The 17,904-nt window shown below is 58.6% G+C and overlaps 1 protein-coding gene across 5 annotated transcripts; it reads right to left on the bottom strand.

Annotated features, from left to right (window-relative positions):
• Positions 1–1,099: 1,099 nt before the first annotated feature.
• On the bottom strand, positions 1,100–17,654 carry Slc35e2b (solute carrier family 35 member E2B). Of its 5 annotated transcripts, XM_090336015.1 has the most exons (9): positions 17,553–17,654; positions 16,364–16,431; positions 9,268–9,692; positions 7,668–7,803; positions 6,709–6,836; positions 6,440–6,560; positions 4,182–4,235; positions 3,878–3,950; positions 1,100–2,511 (listed from the first exon to the last, which is right to left on the bottom strand). In XM_090336015.1, exons 3-9 carry the CDS (start codon positions 9,590–9,592, stop codon positions 2,143–2,145), a joined length of 1,206 nt encoding a protein of 401 aa, XP_090192141.1. In that variant the 5' UTR covers positions 9,593–9,692; positions 16,364–16,431; positions 17,553–17,654; the 3' UTR covers positions 1,100–2,142. The 5 variants fall into 5 exon arrangements, with proteins under 5 accessions (XP_090192141.1, XP_090192137.1, XP_090192139.1 ...); XM_090336011.1 differs by lacking the exon at positions 17,553–17,654 and having other exon boundaries at positions 16,364–16,598; XM_090336013.1 differs by lacking the exons at positions 16,364–16,431; positions 17,553–17,654 and adding an exon at positions 10,382–10,642.
• Between the last annotated feature and the right edge of the window lie 250 nt (positions 17,655–17,904).

Below are 17,904 nucleotides of genomic sequence, written 5' to 3'. Positions count from 1 at the left end.
CAACCCTTCTGTTTCATTTCATTTCTTTTAATTTTTATTTATTTATTTTGCCAGTCCTGGGGCTTGAACACTGGGTCTGGACACTTGTCCCCGAGCTTCTTTTTCCTCAAGGCTAGCACTCTACCACCACTTCTGGCTTTTCTGTGTATGTGGTACTAAGGAATCAAACCCTGGGCTTTGTGTATGCCAGGTTGGCACTGTACCACTAAGCCATTCCAAGCCCCTAAGATTCCTTTAAATTAGAAACCTGTGTGTTTACAAATATGTGGTAAATACGTGAAGGTCCAGCTTGGAAGCTCTGTCCCGTTTATGAAGGCACAGACAGTGACCTGGACAAAGGAGGAATTAACCCAAGCAATAACACCCAGTGTCAAAGCTTCTCCATGTGAGAACATACAACTCCATACAAAAGCACTACACAAAATTTTTAAAAATGTCTGTACAATCATAAACAGTCAGACTGAACTTTTAACTGTCCTGAGACCCCTGTGGAAAGCAACACCTGAGAACCACAGCCATGGGGTGCTGACAAGATGGAGAAGGGATGTGGGGCCACAGCCCAGGAGGAGAAATCTCAAAAGCAGTGTTACAGGAAATTGCCTAACTTGCTAACAATTCTGGAAAACCTTTTTGTTTCCGGGCCAGTGGCGGGAATCAGAGGAGGCGTGGGAGAGGAGGAGGAATCTCAACAGGCCCCTCCCTAACTGCTGTGGCACTGGGGGCCAGCATTCCAAACAGTGCTCAGAAGCCACTGAAGACTCAGGCAAGGTCTGCGTGAAGGCTGGGGAGCCTGCAACGATGGCTACAGATTTTCACCCTCCTCCTCCTCCTCTTCCTCCTCAAGGCAGAGCTGGTGGCTTTGTTCTCCAATAGACAGACTCACTTGGCAAATCAATCCAACATCCAGCCCCAGGCTACCTCTGCTTTTTTTTTTTTGCCAGTCCTGGGGCTTGAACTCAGGCCTGGGTGCCATCCCTCAGCTTCTTTTGTTAAGAGCTCTACCACTTGAGCCACAGCACCACTTCCAGCTTTTTCTGTGTGTGTGGTGCTGAGGAATTGAACCCAGGGCTTCCCGCACACTAGAAGAGCACTCCACCACTAGGCCACGCCCCCAGCCATTCATTGTATTTTCTTTAGTTTTGGGGAAGCAGAAAAAAAGGAAAGGAAGGAGAAACCTGGGCAAAGTCACCTTTAACGAGGTCAGGCTTCTTCACAGTGGAGGTGGCCCGAGACGGGAGGGAGAGGCTGTGCAAGATGGCTTGGGGTTACAGGGCCTTATGTTTGTTCACCACCAGGGCGTGATTATTGCTTTGCTGTTTCCTGCAGGATCTGCTTTTGCACTCTCCAGGCTGGAAGCCAAGTGGCGACGAGGGACCTACCATCATGGCACCAGAGCCCTGACGAGGCTCCCAGGCCAGGACGCGAGGTAGTGCCACTGCAGCAGCCCGAGCCCCCGCTGACGGAGGGAGAGGGTCTCCACAACTGGCTGGTGAAGGAGAAGGCCCGCGTCGGAATCCCAGAGGTGAAGCAGGGTGAGCCCTCGGCCTCCTGGTCCTCTGGACAGCTCTGGGCCTGGCGGTGGTCCCACGGGGTGCCCTCTCCCTGCCACCCAGGTATCTTTGGCACTTTGGCACTTGCTTCACCAAGACACAGTGTCACTCATCAGCACACTCACTCTGCCAAGTGCCCCGTGTCCCTACATGGACACACGGACACATGGCTCGGCCCAGGCGGGGCGGAGCAGCCCTCACAGCACCCAGGCCATTTCTTAGTTCTCTCCAGGGGACCCGGGCCGTGCACGTGTGGAGCCAGGCAGAAACGCGCCCCGTCCCACAGCCCTTGCTTCCGACTGCTGGAGCCGAGGGCGTCTGGGATTCCAATGGACCTGGGACAACTTCCCCACTGTCCCCAGGCAGGGCACACCATTTGGGTTGACCCAGGAGCCCAGAGGTCACCCACAGAGCAGCCTTCAGTGTGCAGGGAGCTGAGCTGCGGGCCCCCTGCAGCTCTGTCTGAGTCCCAGCGAGCAGAGCCCCCGCAGCCCCTCTCCAGCCCAGCCCACAGGGTGAGACGGTGGCCTTGGGACCGTCCTGGGGGACCCAGTGCCAGTGTGGCGTGACAGCTGGGCGGTGAGGCCTGTGCTCAGTGGTGCTGTCTGGGCTCCTGGGGGCCCGGGGTCTCTGTCCCGGCCTCGGCCAGGCTCTGCCCGGCCTGCTGCTGGCGCTGCCGGGCCTTGGTGTACAGCAGCACTCCCACGGTCACAAGAACGGTGCCGATGGCGGACAGGCTGGTGACTTTGTTGCCAAACACGATGATGCTGAGCCAAATGGACAAGGCATGCTTCACGGTGCTGGCGACACTGAAGGTCACGGGGGAGATTTTGCCCATGAGAGCGTAGGCAGTGACGCTCTGGAGGTGGAAGAGGGCGCCGTCCGTCAGCAGCAGCAGCACGACGTCCTGACTGTAGCGGAAGCTGTCCCCGCCCGCGCCGCCGCTGAGCGCAGGCACGTCCTAGAGCCAAAGCACAAGAGTAATCCAGGGAGCTCTGCGAGGCCATGGGGAGATGCATGCGCGGTGCCTTCACCAGGACTCTCCGGGGGCTTGCCAAGGATACAAGCAAGCCACCATACACCTTTAGGACAGCTGCTGGGGACAACAACCTGAGCACGGCGTGGCGGAGGCAGCAGGACCATGAGTCCAAGCCAAACCGGGCTGCACACCAGTCTCCACCATCCAAGGGCTGGGAGTGGGGCCTAGGGGCGGAGAGCTCGCCTTGCATGCACGAAGCCCTGAGTTCAATTCTCCTGTATCACACGCACAGAAAAGGCTGGAAGTGGTGCTGTGGCTCAAGCAGTAGAGCTCTAGCCTTGAGAAAGCCCAAGGACAGTGCCCAGGTCCTGAGTTCAAGACCCAGGACTGCCCCCCCCCCAAAAAAAGTGGTAAAGCGCTAGCCTTGAGAAAGTTCAGGGACAATGCCCAAGCGCTGACTTGAAGCCCCAAATTAAAGTGAGCAAACTTAAAAACCCTCTCACACATATCTCAGCACAGCACAGCAGACACAGATCCTCTGGCTGAGGTGGAGGGGGAGAGGCAGCCAACCCTCCAAGAAGGCCCAGGAAGGGAGGAGATGAGGGGGAGGGAGAAGGAGAAGGAAGAGGAGGAGGAGAAGAGGAGAAGGGGGAGGAGGGAGAGGAGGAGAAGAGGAGAAGGGGGAGGAGGGGGAGGAGGAGAAGAGGAGGAGGGGGAGGAGGGGGAGGAGGAAAAGAGGAGAAGGGGGAGGAGGAGAAGAGGAGAAGGGGGAGGAGGAGAAGAGGAGAAGGGGGAGAAGGGGGAGGAGGGGGAGGAGGGGGAGGAGAGGGAGGAGGGGGAGGAGGGGGAGGGGAGAGGCGGCCACACCCACCATGAAGAAGGCCCAGGAGGGGAGAAGAGGAGAAGGGGGAGGAGGGGGAGGGGAGGAGGGAGGAGGGGGAGAAGTGGCCACACCTACCATGAAGAAGGCCCAGGTGGGGAGGAGATGAGGGGGAGGGAGAAGGAAGAGGAGGAGGAGAAGGGGGAGGAGGGGGAGGAGGAGAAGAGGAGAAGGGGGAGGAGGGGGAGGTGGAGAGGCGGCCACACCCACCATGAAGAAGGCCCAGGTGGGGAGAAGATGAGGGGTAGGGAGAAGGAGAAGGAAGAGGAGGAGGAGAAGGGGGAGGAGGGGGGAAGAGGAGGAGGAGGAGGAGGGGGAGGAGAGGGAGGAGGGGGAGGAAGAGAAGAGGAGAAGGGGGAGGAGGGGGAGGGGGAGGAGAGGGAGGAGGGGGAGGAGGAGAAGAGGAGAAGGAAGAGGAGGAGGAGGAGGAAGGGGAGGAGGGGGAGGGGGAGAGGCGGCCACACCCACCATGAAGAAGGCCCAGGCGGGGAGGAGCATGGCCATGGCGGCGGCACTGGTGTAGAACTGCAGCTCCGGAGCCCTGCAAGGACATCACCCAGGAGTCCATCCTGCGGCCATTCCACCAGGCACATCCTCGGGCGGACGCTGGGGTGGGGGAAGGCCACAGGAGTGAGCTGGTGTGTCAGTCCAGGAGCTCCCTGCGCCAAGGGGCGGCAGCTCAGGTGTCTGCCCTGGGCCCCAGCAGCGGGGGACCCCCGGCCCCCCAGCAGACACTCGCGAGAACTTGAACTTGTCCCCAGCAGACACTTACGAGAACTTGTACTTGTCCCCGCTCAGAAGCTTCTTTGAGAAAACATTCTGCAAACTGGAACAGAGAGGGTTATGTAGGAGAGGGGAGGCATGCTGCTTACAGCCAAGGTGGCTCATCCTGGCCCTGCCCCGGTCTGCCCCGGCCTGCCCCGGTCTTGTCCTGGTCTGCCCCGGTCTTGTCCTGGTCTGCCCCGGCCTGCCCCGGTCTTGTCCTGGTCTGTCCTGCTCTGCCCCGGCCCTGCCCTGGGCTGTCCACCTCCAGCATCCTGGTTAGGGTTAGGAGGTCCCGTGCCTGACTGCCCCTTTTGGGGAAATGCAGGGTTTGAGCTCAGGGTCTTGCGAAGCAAGCACTCTGCCTGAGCCATGCCTCCAGCTCTTCTTTGCACTTTTGGTGTAGGTACTGGGGCTTGAACTCAGAGAGTGAGCACGGTCCCAAAGAGGTTTCTCTACTCAAGGCTGCTACACTGCCACTTGAGTCACAGCTTGACTTCTAGATAGAGTGACACAGGCTGGCTCGGAACCTCAGCCTCCTAAGAAGCTAGGATATTCCAGGCGTGAGGCAGCGGCCCTGAGCTTGCACTCGTTCTTTAGACAGGAATTTGCTTTTTGTCGGGGCACAGGACTGAATGTCATTTATGCTTCCTGTAGGAGCTTGGAGTTATAGGCACGCACCATCAAACCCTTCTTCCACTGAGCTAGGCTGTCCTGGAACCACGCCCCCCAATCTTGCCCTCTCATGCGCCAGGGATGACAGGCCTAGAACTTGGCTGAGAAGGGGTCTCAAGAGCTTTGGCCCAAGCTAGCCTGGACCAGGGACCTTCCCGAGTAGCTAGATTGCAGATGAGAGGCACCAGTGCCCACGCGCCCATCTGCCTCCTGACACAGCAGGACCGGGGCCTCCAGGCTCCATGACCCTTGTTCTGGGGAGGTCCCCAGTGGACAGTAGCCAGGGCAGCTGGCTGTGCTGGGGCCTGGGCATGGTGACCGTGGAAGTGCGAACAAGCCATGGGAAGCACAGACAGCCCATGAGAAGACACCCTCAGCCGTGTTCCACTACCCCGGAAAGCCCAAAGTCAGCACTTGCAGTGGTGTGGTCACCTGGACTGGGAACAGAAAGGGGTTTTGTTGTATTTTGCTAGACGCAAAACCTTCATGTAAGACAAGAGGACCCAGGGGTGGGGAGGTTCGCTGGAAGGGGACAGACCAGGGGCCAGGCCTTCCACGGAAGCTGCAGCCAGAGAGATGCTCCCCACAGATGATCTCAAGTGGTGGCCTGTGCGCGGGAGGAGCATGGAGAGTGGGCACGAGAGTGAGAGGCACCATGGGAGAAGAAAGGTAAAAGATGGCTCCTATGGTTACTCTCCTGCATTATTCAAAACAAAGATGAGGGCTGGGAGTGTGGCCTAGTGGTGGAGTGCTTGCCTAGCATGCACAAAGACCAGGGTTCGATTCCTCAGGACCACATACATAGAAAGAAACTGGAAGTGGTGCTGTGGCTCAAGTGGTGGAGCTCTAGCCTTGAGAAAGCCCAGAAACAGTGCTCAGACTCTGAGTTCAAGCTCCGGTACTTGTGAGCAGGTTTGCACATGTGTGTGTACACCCAGACAGAAACCTCACCAGGAAGTGGAAGGGGTGTCGGCCCTCTGCCTCCGTGGAAGGGAGGGCTAACGGGCAGCACTTCCCTAGGGCCTGGCCACACAGCTGTCCTGGCTCGAGTCGGACGTGCGCCTCTCCTGCAGCTCTGACACTGGCCCAGGGTCACCTGGCCAGAAGAGGAGATGCAGACCCATCTGCAGGGCCGAGGGTTGCGCCTGAGAAACGTCCCCAGGTACCTGCCAGCCAGCCTCCACGTTTGGGGTTTGTGCTGGTCCTGGGCTTGAATGCAGAGCTTGGGCACCGTCCCTGAGTGTTTTTTGGCTTTTTCTGAGTAGTTTTTAGAGGTAAGACTCTCACAGACGTTCCTGCCTGTGCTGGCTTTGGACCTCAAGCCTCAGACTGCCGCCTCCTGAGCAGCTGGGACGACAGGCGTAGACTGGAGCAAGGCGGAGCTCACACCATGGGTGTCAGCATTTAAAGTCCCAGGACTACGCACGAAGGCCGGGTCACTGCAGAGGGAAGAGCTCACTGAGTCACTGGCCTGGCTGAGTCCCTGAAGACACTCGGCTTCTCTGCACTGAATATCCTTGGCCCAGGAGAACCAGCAGCAGCAAAGCCACCTGCATCCCTGGGACTCTCCCCGAGCCCCAGCTCGTGACTCACCAGTCCATGACGTTGGTAGATAATGCAGCCGAAAACCCCAGGACGTTGAAGCTGATCTCAGTGGCTGTGCACAGCGCCAGCCCCCCCATCACAGGGAGGAGGGACAGGTTGACCAGCAGCCCTGGAAGAGGCAACACGCAGGGGCTGAGAGCCCGGCTCCAGGTCTAGACAGCATGGGGACGGGAGGAGGCCCTCCTCTGTGCACCCCCCCTTTCCCTCCCCGTCTCCTGTGTAGCCCCTCCCCTGTGTACCCCTCCCCTCCCCCTCACCTGTGTACTCCCCCAGGATCACTCGGGACAGGATCACGGTGAAGATGGGTGCAGAGCTCTTTACCGTCTCAGCAAAGGACACCGCCACGTTCTTGAGGCTGACCAGCCCCAGAACCACTGTCGCAAACCTCAACACAGAAAAAGAGCTTGAGGACACCTGCCGCAAAACAGATGCCTATGCCAGGCTCCACCGGCTCGGGCCTGTAGCCCCAGCTGTCAGGGCCATGCTTCCTAGACAGCCTGGGCAGGGAGGTCCAGGAAACATCATCTCTAATTAAGTGGAGGTGTGGCCCAGATGGTAGAGTGCCAGCCTTGAGTACAAGAGCCCAACAAGAGTGTGAGGTTCTGAGACCAAACTCCAGCACTGCTGTGTACACACAAGCGCAGGACAGCGGCTCCAAGGGCTGGTTCTAGAGCCGGCGTGGTGGCTCTCACCCGTCATCCTGCTACTCAGGAGGCTGAGATCTGAGGACCCGACACTCTCATCTCCAATGAACCTCTAGAAAACGGTAGTGGGGCTTGGCTCAAGAGTAGGGTGGCAGCCTTGAGCTGAAGAGCTCAGGGACAGCGCCCAGGCCCAGAGTTCAAACCCCATGACCCACAAAGAAACAAATAAAAAGCTCCCGCCAGCAGGGGCATCTGGTGTTCCACCTCCTCTGCCTTCCATGGCTGCTGGGAGGCTTGGCCTCAGGCGCCACGGCCAGCTGCAGGATGAGATGGTTCTGTGGCCACAGAGGTGCTGGGTCTGTCCTCTCACTGCGGATTCATCAGCTCCAGGGCTGGTCCAGGGTCTGCATAAATCTATGTGGCACCAGGACCCACAAAGCCAAACCCCGGTCACCCACCCCCACCCCAACGTCCTCAACACCATCCCAGGACTGGAAGCCCTGGTCTGTCAGCACACTCAGAAAACAGGAACACATCATCGTCCACAGGCCCTGGGCCCGAAGGATTCTCACCTCATCAGGCCCACGAAGAACATGGTCATGATGAAGTTGGGGGGGTACGAGGGCCGGGACTTGTGCTGGTACAAGCAGCAGGGGACACAGATCTTCACACACCCAATGAGCGTGGTGGACAGCATCTGTACAGCTCCTGGGGGGACAGGACAGGCTGGGGACAGCTCCTGGGGGACAGGACAGGCTGGGGACAGCTCCTGGGGGGGACAGGACAGGCTGGGGACAGCTCCTGAGGGACAGGACAGGCTGGGGACAGCTCCTGGGGGACAGGACAGGCTGGGGACAGCTCCTGGGGGGGACAGGACAGGCTGGGGACAGCTCCTGGGGGGACAGGACAGGCTGGACACAGCTCCTGGGGGACAGGACAGGCTGGGCACAGCTCCTGGGGGACAGGGCAGGCCGGGGACAGCTCCTGGGGGACAGGACAGGCCGGGCACAGCTCCTGGGGGACAGGGCAGGCCGGGGACAGCTCCTGGGGGGGGCAGGACAGGCCGGGAACAGCTCCTGGGGGGACAGGACAGGCCGGGGACAGCTCCTGGGGGACAGGACAGGCTGGGCACAGCTCCTGGGGGGACAGGACAGGCTGGGGACAGCTCCTGGGGGACAGGACAGGCTGGGGACAGCTCCTGGGGGGGACAGGACAGGCTGGGGACAGCTCCTGGGGGACAGGACAGGCTGGGCACAGCTCCTGGAGGGGGGGACAGGACAGGCTGGGGACAGCTCCTGGGGGGACAGGACAGGCTGGGGACAGCTCCTGGGGGGACAGGACAGGCTGGGGACAGCTCCTGGGGGACAGGACAGGCTGGGGACAGCTCCTGGGGGGGGACAGGACAGGCTGGGCACACAGCTCCTGGGGGACAGGACAGGCTGGGCACAGCTCCTGGGGGGACAGGACAGGCTGGGGACAGCTCCTGGGGGACAGGACAGGCTGGGGACAGCTCCTGGGGGGGACAGGACAGGCTGGGGACAGCTCCTGGGGGACAGGACAGGCTGGGCACAGCTCCTGGAGGGGGGGACAGGACAGGCTGGGGACAGCTCCTGGGGGGACAGGACAGGCTGGGGACAGCTCCTGGGGGGACAGGACAGGCTGGGGACAGCTCCTGGGGGACAGGACAGGCTGGGGACAGCTCCTGGGGGGGGACAGGACAGGCTGGGCACACAGCTCCTGGGGGACAGGACAGGCTGGGCACAGCTCCTGGGGGACAGGACAGGTTGGGCACAGCTCCTGGGGGACAGGACAGGCTGGGGACAGCTCCTGGGGGACAGGACAGGCTGGGGACAGCTCCTGGGGGGGACAGGACAGGCTGGGCACAGCTCCTGGGGGACAGGACAGGCTGGGGACAGCTCCTGGGGGACAGGACAGGCTGGGCACAGCTCCTGGGGGACAGGACAGGCTGGGCACAGCTCCTGGGGGACAGGACAGGCTGGGGACAGCTCCTGGGGGACAGGACAGGCTGGGGACAGCTCCTGGGGGGGGGAACAGGACAAGCTGGGAAGGACACTGCCCCAGGGCAGAGGCACGCTGTCCCAAGCTCCAGGTAAGTCCCCTTACCCGCCTCTGTCCCCAACTCAATCACCATGCAGAGCAACTGGGCTTTACCTAGCATGCTGGGCTCGGCTTCCAGCAAGGACAGGATGTACTTGTTGAGGAAGAGGGTGCAGAAGCTGAAGAAGAACCAGAGCGTGAGGTAGAGCAGCGCCCTCGAGCTCCAGACACCCAGGTCCGACTCGATGACCGTGGTCTCCGTGATGGTGACCGTGAGCAGGCTCTCTTCGGGACTCCCTGCACCCTTTGCCAACACAACCTTCTCACTTCGATGACCGAAAAGAGAGCCCCAGGAGAGAAGAGGCTTTCCCTGCTGCTCCTCCTCCAAGCCGGGCCCTGTCTCCTCCGGCGCCGGAGGCCTTGCAGAGGGGGACACCATGCTGAGGTCCCAGCGTGGAAGGCATGAGTCAAAGCAGGTCAGGTGCAGGGAAGCAGGCCTGAGCTCCGCCAGCACCAGCACCGGTATCCGGGCCCAGACACTGGGAGAGGGAAACACCCGTCACCAAAGTGGCACGGTAAATGTCACTAAGACATTCAGCCTGGCGCCGTGGCTCACGCCCGTCAGCCTGGCTGCTCAGGAGGCTGAAAACTGAGGATCAAGGTTCAAAGCCAGCCTGGGCACAGAAAAGGCCTTGAGACTCTTCTCTACAATGAATCTCTAGAAAACTGCAAGTGGTGCTGTGGCTCAAGGGGTAGAGTGGCAGCCTTAAGCTAAAATGCTCAGGGACAGTGCCCAGGCCCAGAGTTCAAGCCCCATGGCCCACAAAAAAAAAAAAAAATAAAATAAATAAAGTTTCAGTCATCAAAATGGCATAGTTGGGCTGGGAGTGTGGCCTGGCAGTAGAGTGCTTGCCTAGCATGCGTGAAGCTCCCTTCAATTCCTCAGCGCCACATACACAGAAAAAGCCACAAGTGGTGCTGTGGCTCACGTGCTAAAGCCCAAGGACAGTGTTCGGGCCCTGAGTCCAAGCCCCAGGACTACCCCCGCCCCCAAAAAAGGATATAGCTGCTTTTTGTTGTTGTTGTTGTTTTCTCTGTGGAGGGGCTGGAACTCTGGGCCTGGACACTGTCCCTGAGCTCTTCAGCTCAAGGCTAGCACTCTACCAGTTTGAGCCATGACACCACTTCCTGTTTTCTAGAGGTTAATTGGAGATAAGAGTCTTAGTACCTGGGCTGCCTTTGAACCGTGGTCCTCAGATCTCAGCCTCCTGAGTAGCTAGGATGACAGGCGTGAGTCGCTGTGCCCAGCTAAAATGACAGTTTTAAAAGCACAAATATGGGTTGGGGGCTGAGGCTGAGTCCATCCCGCTCTCAGCAGGCCTGGCCCAGAGGCCCTGCCCAGCCACTAGGGGCCCTAGCCTCTGGGCCCCTTTCCTTTCCACCCAGGTTGCCTCCACAGCAGGCTCAGAGGTGCAGCCACCTCTGCCACCTATCCCCGAAGCAGCTCATCTACCTCCTGGCCTGGCCGCCCCCACCGCCCTCTAGACATGTTGTAAGGGTTCAGCATTGCTGGTTGCCTGCAGTGGAAAGCCAGTGAGGGCCTGGCACTGTCCTTGGATACTTTTTGCTCAAGGCTAACACTTTGCCACTTGAGCCACAGTGCCACTCGGGCTTTTTCAGTGTATGCGGTTCCAGGGAATTGAACCCAGGGCTTTGTGCACACAAGTCGAGCACTCTACCACTAGGCCACACTCTTGACCCAGCCAATGAGTTAACTTCCAGCCACTGTGTCTGCCACTTGCAGAGGTGCTGTTTACATACGTTTCAAACCTGCCTGTTTTGGTCTGAGCACTGAGCTTTGACTTTGCTCTACCACTTGAGCTACAGCACCACTTCTGGCTTTTCTATATATATGGTACTGAAAAATTGAAGCTGGGCTAGCACTCTACCACTAGGCCACGCTCCCAGCCACTCAGTTTGTTTTTTCCTTTTGATTCCTTCTTCACGTCTTCAATTTTTTTTTTTTTTTTGGTGCCAGTCCTGGGCTTGAGCTCAGGGCCTGAGCACTGTCCTTGGACTTTCTCAAGGCTAGAGCTCTACCACTTGAGCCTCAGCACCACTTCTGGCTTTTTTCTATGTATGTGGTACCGAGGAATTGAACCTGGGTCTTTGTGCATGCTAGGCAAGCACTTTAACCACTAGGCCAAACTCCCTGCCCCTTCACATCTTTAATTTGTGGTCTCTGATAATTAATTCACCACTAACAGATTTCAGCTTCCTAGGCTCCACCTTTTCGGGGAGTCCCCTCATTTGCGGGGCTGTTTCCCCAGCAGCTCTGGAAATGTGGGGTCTGCACACCTGGACAACAATACCTCAAGTTGGTTCGGGACATGCTACAGGCCCAGAATTGATTTCCTGCTACTTCCTAGATCAGTGCTGTGTTACAGGGCCTCAGGGAAGACTCGGCTCTCTCCCAGGCCTCAGGGGACCAGGACCTCCTGTTCTCTAGCCCGCCCGGGATCAGGCTTGAACTACTGGTACCCAGGTGTCTGACTGGGGGCCGTTCCTGCTTCCTATCTCACACTTCCTGTGCTCCTCCTCATCCACGGTGCATTTGCACACCCACAGGACACGGACATACACACACACACACACCGAACATCTGTGCCCCAGTACCACCTCCCTGTAAGACAAGCCACAGGGTCTCGTGACTCCACCTCGCTGCCTGGCCCCCCAGACCAGGGTGGTTCGACAATCTTAAGCAAAAGTCAAATTTCCCTCAGGTGCCCAAGGCTCACCCCGGTCATCCCAGCTCCTCAGGAGGCTGAGATCTGAGGATCCTGGCTCAAAGCCAGCCCAGACACAGACATCTGTGAGACTCACCTCCAATTAACCACCAGAAAACCGGAAATGACACTGTGGCTCAAGGGGTAGGGCGGCAGCCTTAAGCTGAAGAGCTTAGGGACAGCGCCCAGGCCAAGATGAAGCCCCAGACCACCACCACCAACAACAAAATCATGGATTTGACTCACTGATGAGACTGTTCTGTGCTGGTATGTGTGCCTACTGGACTAAAAGGCCTTGACCAGGGCCAGGAGTGTGGCCTAGTGGTAGAGTGCTTGCCTAGCATGCACTAAGAGCCGGGTTTGATTCCTTGGTACCACATACATAGAAAAAAGCCAGAAGTGGTGCTGAGCTCAAGTGCTAGAGCTCTAGCCTTGAGAAAGTCCAAGGACAGGGTCCTGAGCTCACGCCTAGGACTGGCAAAAATAAAAAAGTCTCACAGCCAGGTGGTGGCTCACGCCTGTCATCCTAGCTCCTCAGGAAGCTGAGATCTGAGGATTGTGGTTCAAAGCCAGCCTGGGCACTAGAGACCCTGAGACTCTTATCTCCAATTAATCACTACAAAACCAGAAGTGGTGCTGTGGCTCAAGAGGTAGGGTGGTAGTCTTGAGCTGAAGAGCTCAGGGACCATGCCCAGACCCAGAGTTCAAGACCCATTACCCACCAAAAAAAAGAGATGTGGTGCTGTGGCTCCAGGGTTGAAGCCCTAAGACCCACCTTAAAAAAAAAAAATAGAATTAAGAAAACAAAAACAGCAGAGTGTGGTGGCTCACGCCTGTCATCCCAGCTACTCAGGAGCCTGATATCTGAGGATCAAGGTTCAAAGCCAGCCCTGGCACAAAAGAACCTGAGACTCTTATCTCCAATTAACTTCTAGAAAACCTGGAAGTGGCTCTAGGGTAGGGTGGTAGCCTTGAGCTGAAGAGCTCAGGGACAGCGCCCAGGCCAAGTTCAAGCCTCATGACCCACCAAAAAAAAAAATCAATTTCAGATTATTTCTCAGTTGCTGAGTGATTGAAGGGCTGGCAGGGACAGCCTCCGATCCTGGGAGGAAAGCCTCTGCCTTACAAATGCAAACAGATTCCAAAGCATCCCCGTGAGTTATTGTAAGTCCTGAGTGGTGGGTCAGCACTCAGGAGGAGGTCAGGAAGAGAGAAAAAAGTCAACCAAGTTTCTTTAAAAGCAAGGCCATTCCAACGCCTCTCCCCAAGTCCAGGCAGGGAACGAGGAGAAAAAGCGAATGAAGCCCTTGGTGGGAAGACTGAGTTCAAGGGACTCTCATCTCCCACGACTGGCACAGCGCCAGGGGCAGAGGAAGTGTGGATGGAAATGGCAGGGGAGAGCAAGCGGTCCAAGCCCTCCTTACAACAACAGCAAGACCCATCCCAGCCCGCACAGTGTCACTGCAGAGGTGAGGCCCAGAGCAAGCCTGGGCAGGAAGGTCTGCGGAGCTCCATTCCCCATGAACCAGCCAAAGGCACAGTGCAAGCCGTAGAGTGCCAAAAGTCCAAGCAAATCCTAACCTGAATCCCAGCTGCACCAGCACACACGCACAGGCACAGGCACACACAAAGGGCCCTGCATGGAAGGCACACAGTCTCACAGGGCAGGCGTCTTCTCTAGGCCAAGCCAAGCACATCGCCCAGGCCATCCTGTGCCCATCTAACCCTGGTCAGATTCCATGAGGAGTTTCAGTCGTGGGGGCCCAGGGGATGCTCAGAGCTCACCACACACTGGCAGGGAACTCTGTGACCCTGCCTGGGGTCTGCTCCCCCCCCCCCCACACACACACAATCACACAATCACAGGAGACCCGGCAGTTACAGGAGAGGATAAGGGAGGAAATAAGCAAATCTAGAAAGAAGAATGTTGGCAGATCAGGCCTGGGGAGCTGGGTAGTATACACAGGTCAGCATGAGGCTCTGCGATAAGGGCCTCGCTTAGTGACCTGTGGGTCCAAGGAGGCCACGAGCCTCGGCTATGGTTTGAGGTCAGCAGTCCACACCAGCAAGAGAAGCTATCAGAACTAATGCTGTAGGCCAGAAGGGGACAGATGGATGGAATCTCTAACTTCCACGAAATTCAGGGACAAACCATCACCCAGCAAACTGTTTGCTTGTTAGGAAGGGAGAAAGCATGGCTTTACACCCACTGGAGAAGCAAATATGACCATGACCCAGTGACCAAAGGTAAAACCACCAGGGGCTGAAATATGGCCTGGTGGTAGAGTGCTTGCCTAGCATGGAGGAAGCCCTGGGTTCCATTGGTCAGTATCACATGCACAGAAAAAGCCTGAAGTGGCACCGTAGCAGAGTGTTAGCCTTGAGCAAAAGAAGCAGAAGCCCAGGGACAGTGACCAGTTCCTGAGTTCAAAACCGAGGGCTGGCAAAAAAAAAAAAAAAAAAAAAGTTAAAACTACCAGTCCAGTACCGACTCACGCCTGTAATCCTAGCAACTTGAAACTCTGAGATCTGAGATTTGGGTTCAAAGGTGGCCTGGGCAGAAAAGTCTGTGAGGTATCTATCTCCAAAAATCTCCAAAAGGCTGTGAGTGGAGCGACTGCTCAAGTGATAGGGCACCGACCTTGACTGAAAAGGCTAAGCAAGAAAAAAAAAAAAAAAGATTTAAAGAGGAAAAAAATATTTTAAATTAAAAAAAAAAAAAAGAGTTCAAGCCCCATGACTGGTGTGTGCACATGTGCACAGGCACACACGCACACGCACAAAGAGTGAAATTGTGACTTGGAATCACAACAGGGCCGAAGTGGATTAGGTGAAAATCACTTGCAGGAAAAAAACAAAAAACTGCTCAGCAAGGTGAGGGGAGGCCGTGAATCTGGATGGAGCACAGACTACCACTGAGACAGGACAGACCACAGACCCACGGGACAGAACACAGACCCACGGGACAGAACATAGACCCACGGGACAGACCACAGACCCACGGGACAGAACACAGACCCACGGGACAGACCAAAGGCCCCACGGGATAGACCATATACCCCATGGGACAGACCACAGACCCACGGGACAGAACACAGGCCCACGGGACAGAACATAGACCCACGGGACAGACCACAGACCCCATGGGACAGACCACAGGTGCCTACACAAGGCAGGAATGCTAAAATCACACCAGTGCCCTGTCCTGAGCTACAAGTGATGGTGGGGGAGGGAGTAAGGGTGCAGAGTGGGGGGACCTGTATGAAGAGAAGACAGGGCTCTCTGTAGCTCTTTGTAAATAGATCTGAATTCCAGATCCACGTTAATCTCCCACTCACTGGAGAAGAATAATTATTGCCAGTAAGGGGCAAGTACCTCTAAATGGAAAACAGAATGAAGTCAAGGGCGTCCTAACCCTATGGAGGAGTAGAAAATCTGCCCAATTCCCATACACTTAGGGAGCCCACCGCCCCCAGACCCTATCACCCCAAGACCTCGTCATCACCCAGGCCCCACAGGACCAGGGAGCCAGCAGCCTGAATACAAGAAGGGTTCTGAGTAAACGGTGTCAGTGCAGCCTGGCTATGTCAGGGGTCTCAGTGAGCATGGGAACCACTTCTGTTTTCTGGGGGTTAACTGGAAATAGGCGTCTCTTCACACCTGGACTGGCTGTGAACTGTGATCCTCAGATCTCAGCCTCCTGAAGTAGCTAGGATTTCAGGTGTGAGCCATCACACCCAGCCCCTGAGCCTCCTATGTCCAATTAGCAACCAGAAGACCAGAAGGGACACTATGGGTCAAAGCGGTAGAGCACTAGCCTTGAGCTGAAGAGCTCAGGGACAGCACCCCAGGACCGACAACAATAGCAAAAAAGAAGTCAGAGACAGCTAACAAGCACAGTAAAGTATCAACCCCCTATCACTTAAGAACCCGGTAACTGGGACTGGGAAGGTGGCCTAGCGGTAGAGAGCTCACCTAGCACGCATGAAGCCCTGGGCTCCATTCCTCAGTACCACATACACAGAAAAGGCTAGAAATGCACTGTGGCTCAAATGGTAGAGCACCAACCTTGAACAAAAGTGTCCAAGGACAGTGCCCAGGCCCTGAGTTCAAGACCCAGGACTGGAAAAACAGAAACAAAAATCTGGCAGTTTCCATCAGCAGCTCCTTATCACCTCACCTGAGAGATACACTCAGGCTAGAGGGGAGCCCACGCCGGGGAGAGGAGGGGAGACGGGAGGCGCAGGGCAACACACAGGCTGCCCGCCACAAGCATGGCCTCCTCCCACGTGGCTCGGAGCCATTGGCACATGGGAACGACAAGGCGGCTGAGGCAGGACTCCTGCCGACCACGACCAGCCAACAGGAGGAGGCAGAGAGGCCCTGGGGCCAAGTGGTGACGGGGCTGCCCTGGGTCCACTCACCCAGGTCTGGCTCCTGGCGCTCCGGCCGCTTCTGTCTCAGTTGCCTTCAGAGAAAAGCAATTCTTACCCTGCAAAAGACCAAGGGTGAGCACTGGTCTGGGAGCGGCCACGGGGCTCTGAAGGACCAGTGGCTGTGCCACCATGTGCGGGCCTGGGATGGGGCAGCTGAACGTCGCCTCAGGGGTGAAGGTGCACTGGCCATAAAAGTGTGTGTGATCAGCAGCCTCTCAGTGCCCTCTGACCAGGAAGGGGGGGCTGCCCCGCACAGGGCACACAGGGAGGAGCTGGGGGGAGGAGCTGGGAGGAGGACAGCTGGGAGGACAGCTGGGAGGAGGACATCTGGGAGGACAGCTGGGAGGAGGACAGCTGGGAGGAGGAGGACAGCTGGGAGGACATCTGGGAGGAGGACAGCTGGGAGGAGGAGGACAGCTGGGAGGACATCTGGAAGGAGAAGCTGGGAGGACATCTGCGAGGAGGACATCTAGGAGGAGCTGGGAGGACATCTGGGAGGAGGAGGACAGCTGGGAGGACATCTGGGAGGAGCTGGGAGGACATCTGGGAGGAGGACATCTGGGAGGAGGAGCTGGGAGGAGGAGGAGCTGGGAGGAGGAGGACAGCTGGGAGGACATCTGGGAGGAGGACATCTGGGAGGAGGAGGACATCTGGGAGGAGGAGAAGGACAGCTGGGAGGAGGAGGAGCTGGGAGGAGGAGAAGGACAGCTGGGAGGAGGAGGACATCTGGGAGGAGGAGGAGGACATCTGGGAGGAGGAGGAGCTGGGAGGAGGAGGAGGACATCTGGGAGGAGGAGGAGCTGGGAGGAGGAGGAGCTGGGAGGAGGAGAAGGACAGCTGGGAGGACATCTGGGAGGAGGAGGACATCTGGGAGGAGGAGGAGCTGCGAGGAGGAGGAGGACAGCTGGGAGGAGGAGGAGCTGGGAGGAGCGGGCAGCGTCGGGCAGCGTCGCCCGGGCCGCCCCGGCCCCTGAGGCGGTGGCCCTCGGAGGACCCCAGGCTGCAGCGGCCAGGGCGGGAAGTCCACGACGCTCGGGGCCGGGAGGTCGACTCCGCGGAGCCGCAGACCCGGGAAAGGCCGGCGGGAGCCGGGGCCGGAGCCGGGGGCGGCGAGGAAACGGCCGCCGGGCGGGAGCGGGGCGGGGGACGGCGGGCCCGGGCGCCGGCCGCCGCTGACCTGCCTGCGCGATCCGGTCCCGGCGTCGTCTCGGGCGGCTCCGGGCCCGGCCGCCCGTCCCCGCCCCGCGGCCCCGCCGCCCCGCCGCGAGCCGCGCCGTCCCGAGCGCGGAGCGGACGCGGGCCCAGGCCGGGTCTCCGGGCGCGGCCCCCGCGGCGGGCGGCGAGCGGGAAGCGGCGGCCGGGCTCCGCCAGGGCGGCTCAGGGCGCGCAGGCCGCGCAGACGGCGCTCAGCCGGCGGGGGAGGGGGGCGGGCGGACGGGGGCGGGGCACCGGGGGCGGGGCCTCAACGAACGGACGGGGAGGAGGGCGGGGCCTCGGCGAGCGGGCGGGAGAGGAGGGCGGGGCATCAA

The sequence above is a fragment of the Megascapheus bottae genome, chromosome 6 (assembly GCF_031878675.1).
Source record: "Megascapheus bottae isolate mThoBot1 chromosome 6, mThoBot2.hap1, whole genome shotgun sequence".
NCBI lineage: Eukaryota > Metazoa > Chordata > Mammalia > Rodentia > Geomyidae > Megascapheus > Megascapheus bottae.
The sequence above is the reverse complement of the archived record's forward strand: the minus strand, read 5'-3'. Positions and strand labels throughout refer to the sequence as shown.

What these genes read in the sequence shown, in the direction of transcription:
- Slc35e2b (XM_090336011.1), bottom strand. Translation starts at nt 16,506, where the DNA reads ATGGTGGCACAGCCACTGGTCCTTCAGAGCCCCGTGGCCGCTCCCAGA. An exon ending in AGCCGAGCCCAGCATGCTAG is followed by an intron (nt 7,804 to 9,267) that starts GTAAAGCCCAGT and finishes CTGTCCCCCCAG; the next exon opens with GAGCTGTACAGATGCTGTCC. An exon ending in TCTACCAACGTCATGGACTG is followed by an intron (nt 4,236 to 6,439) that starts GTGAGTCACGAG and finishes TCTCTGTTCCAG; the next exon opens with TTTGCAGAATGTTTTCTCAA.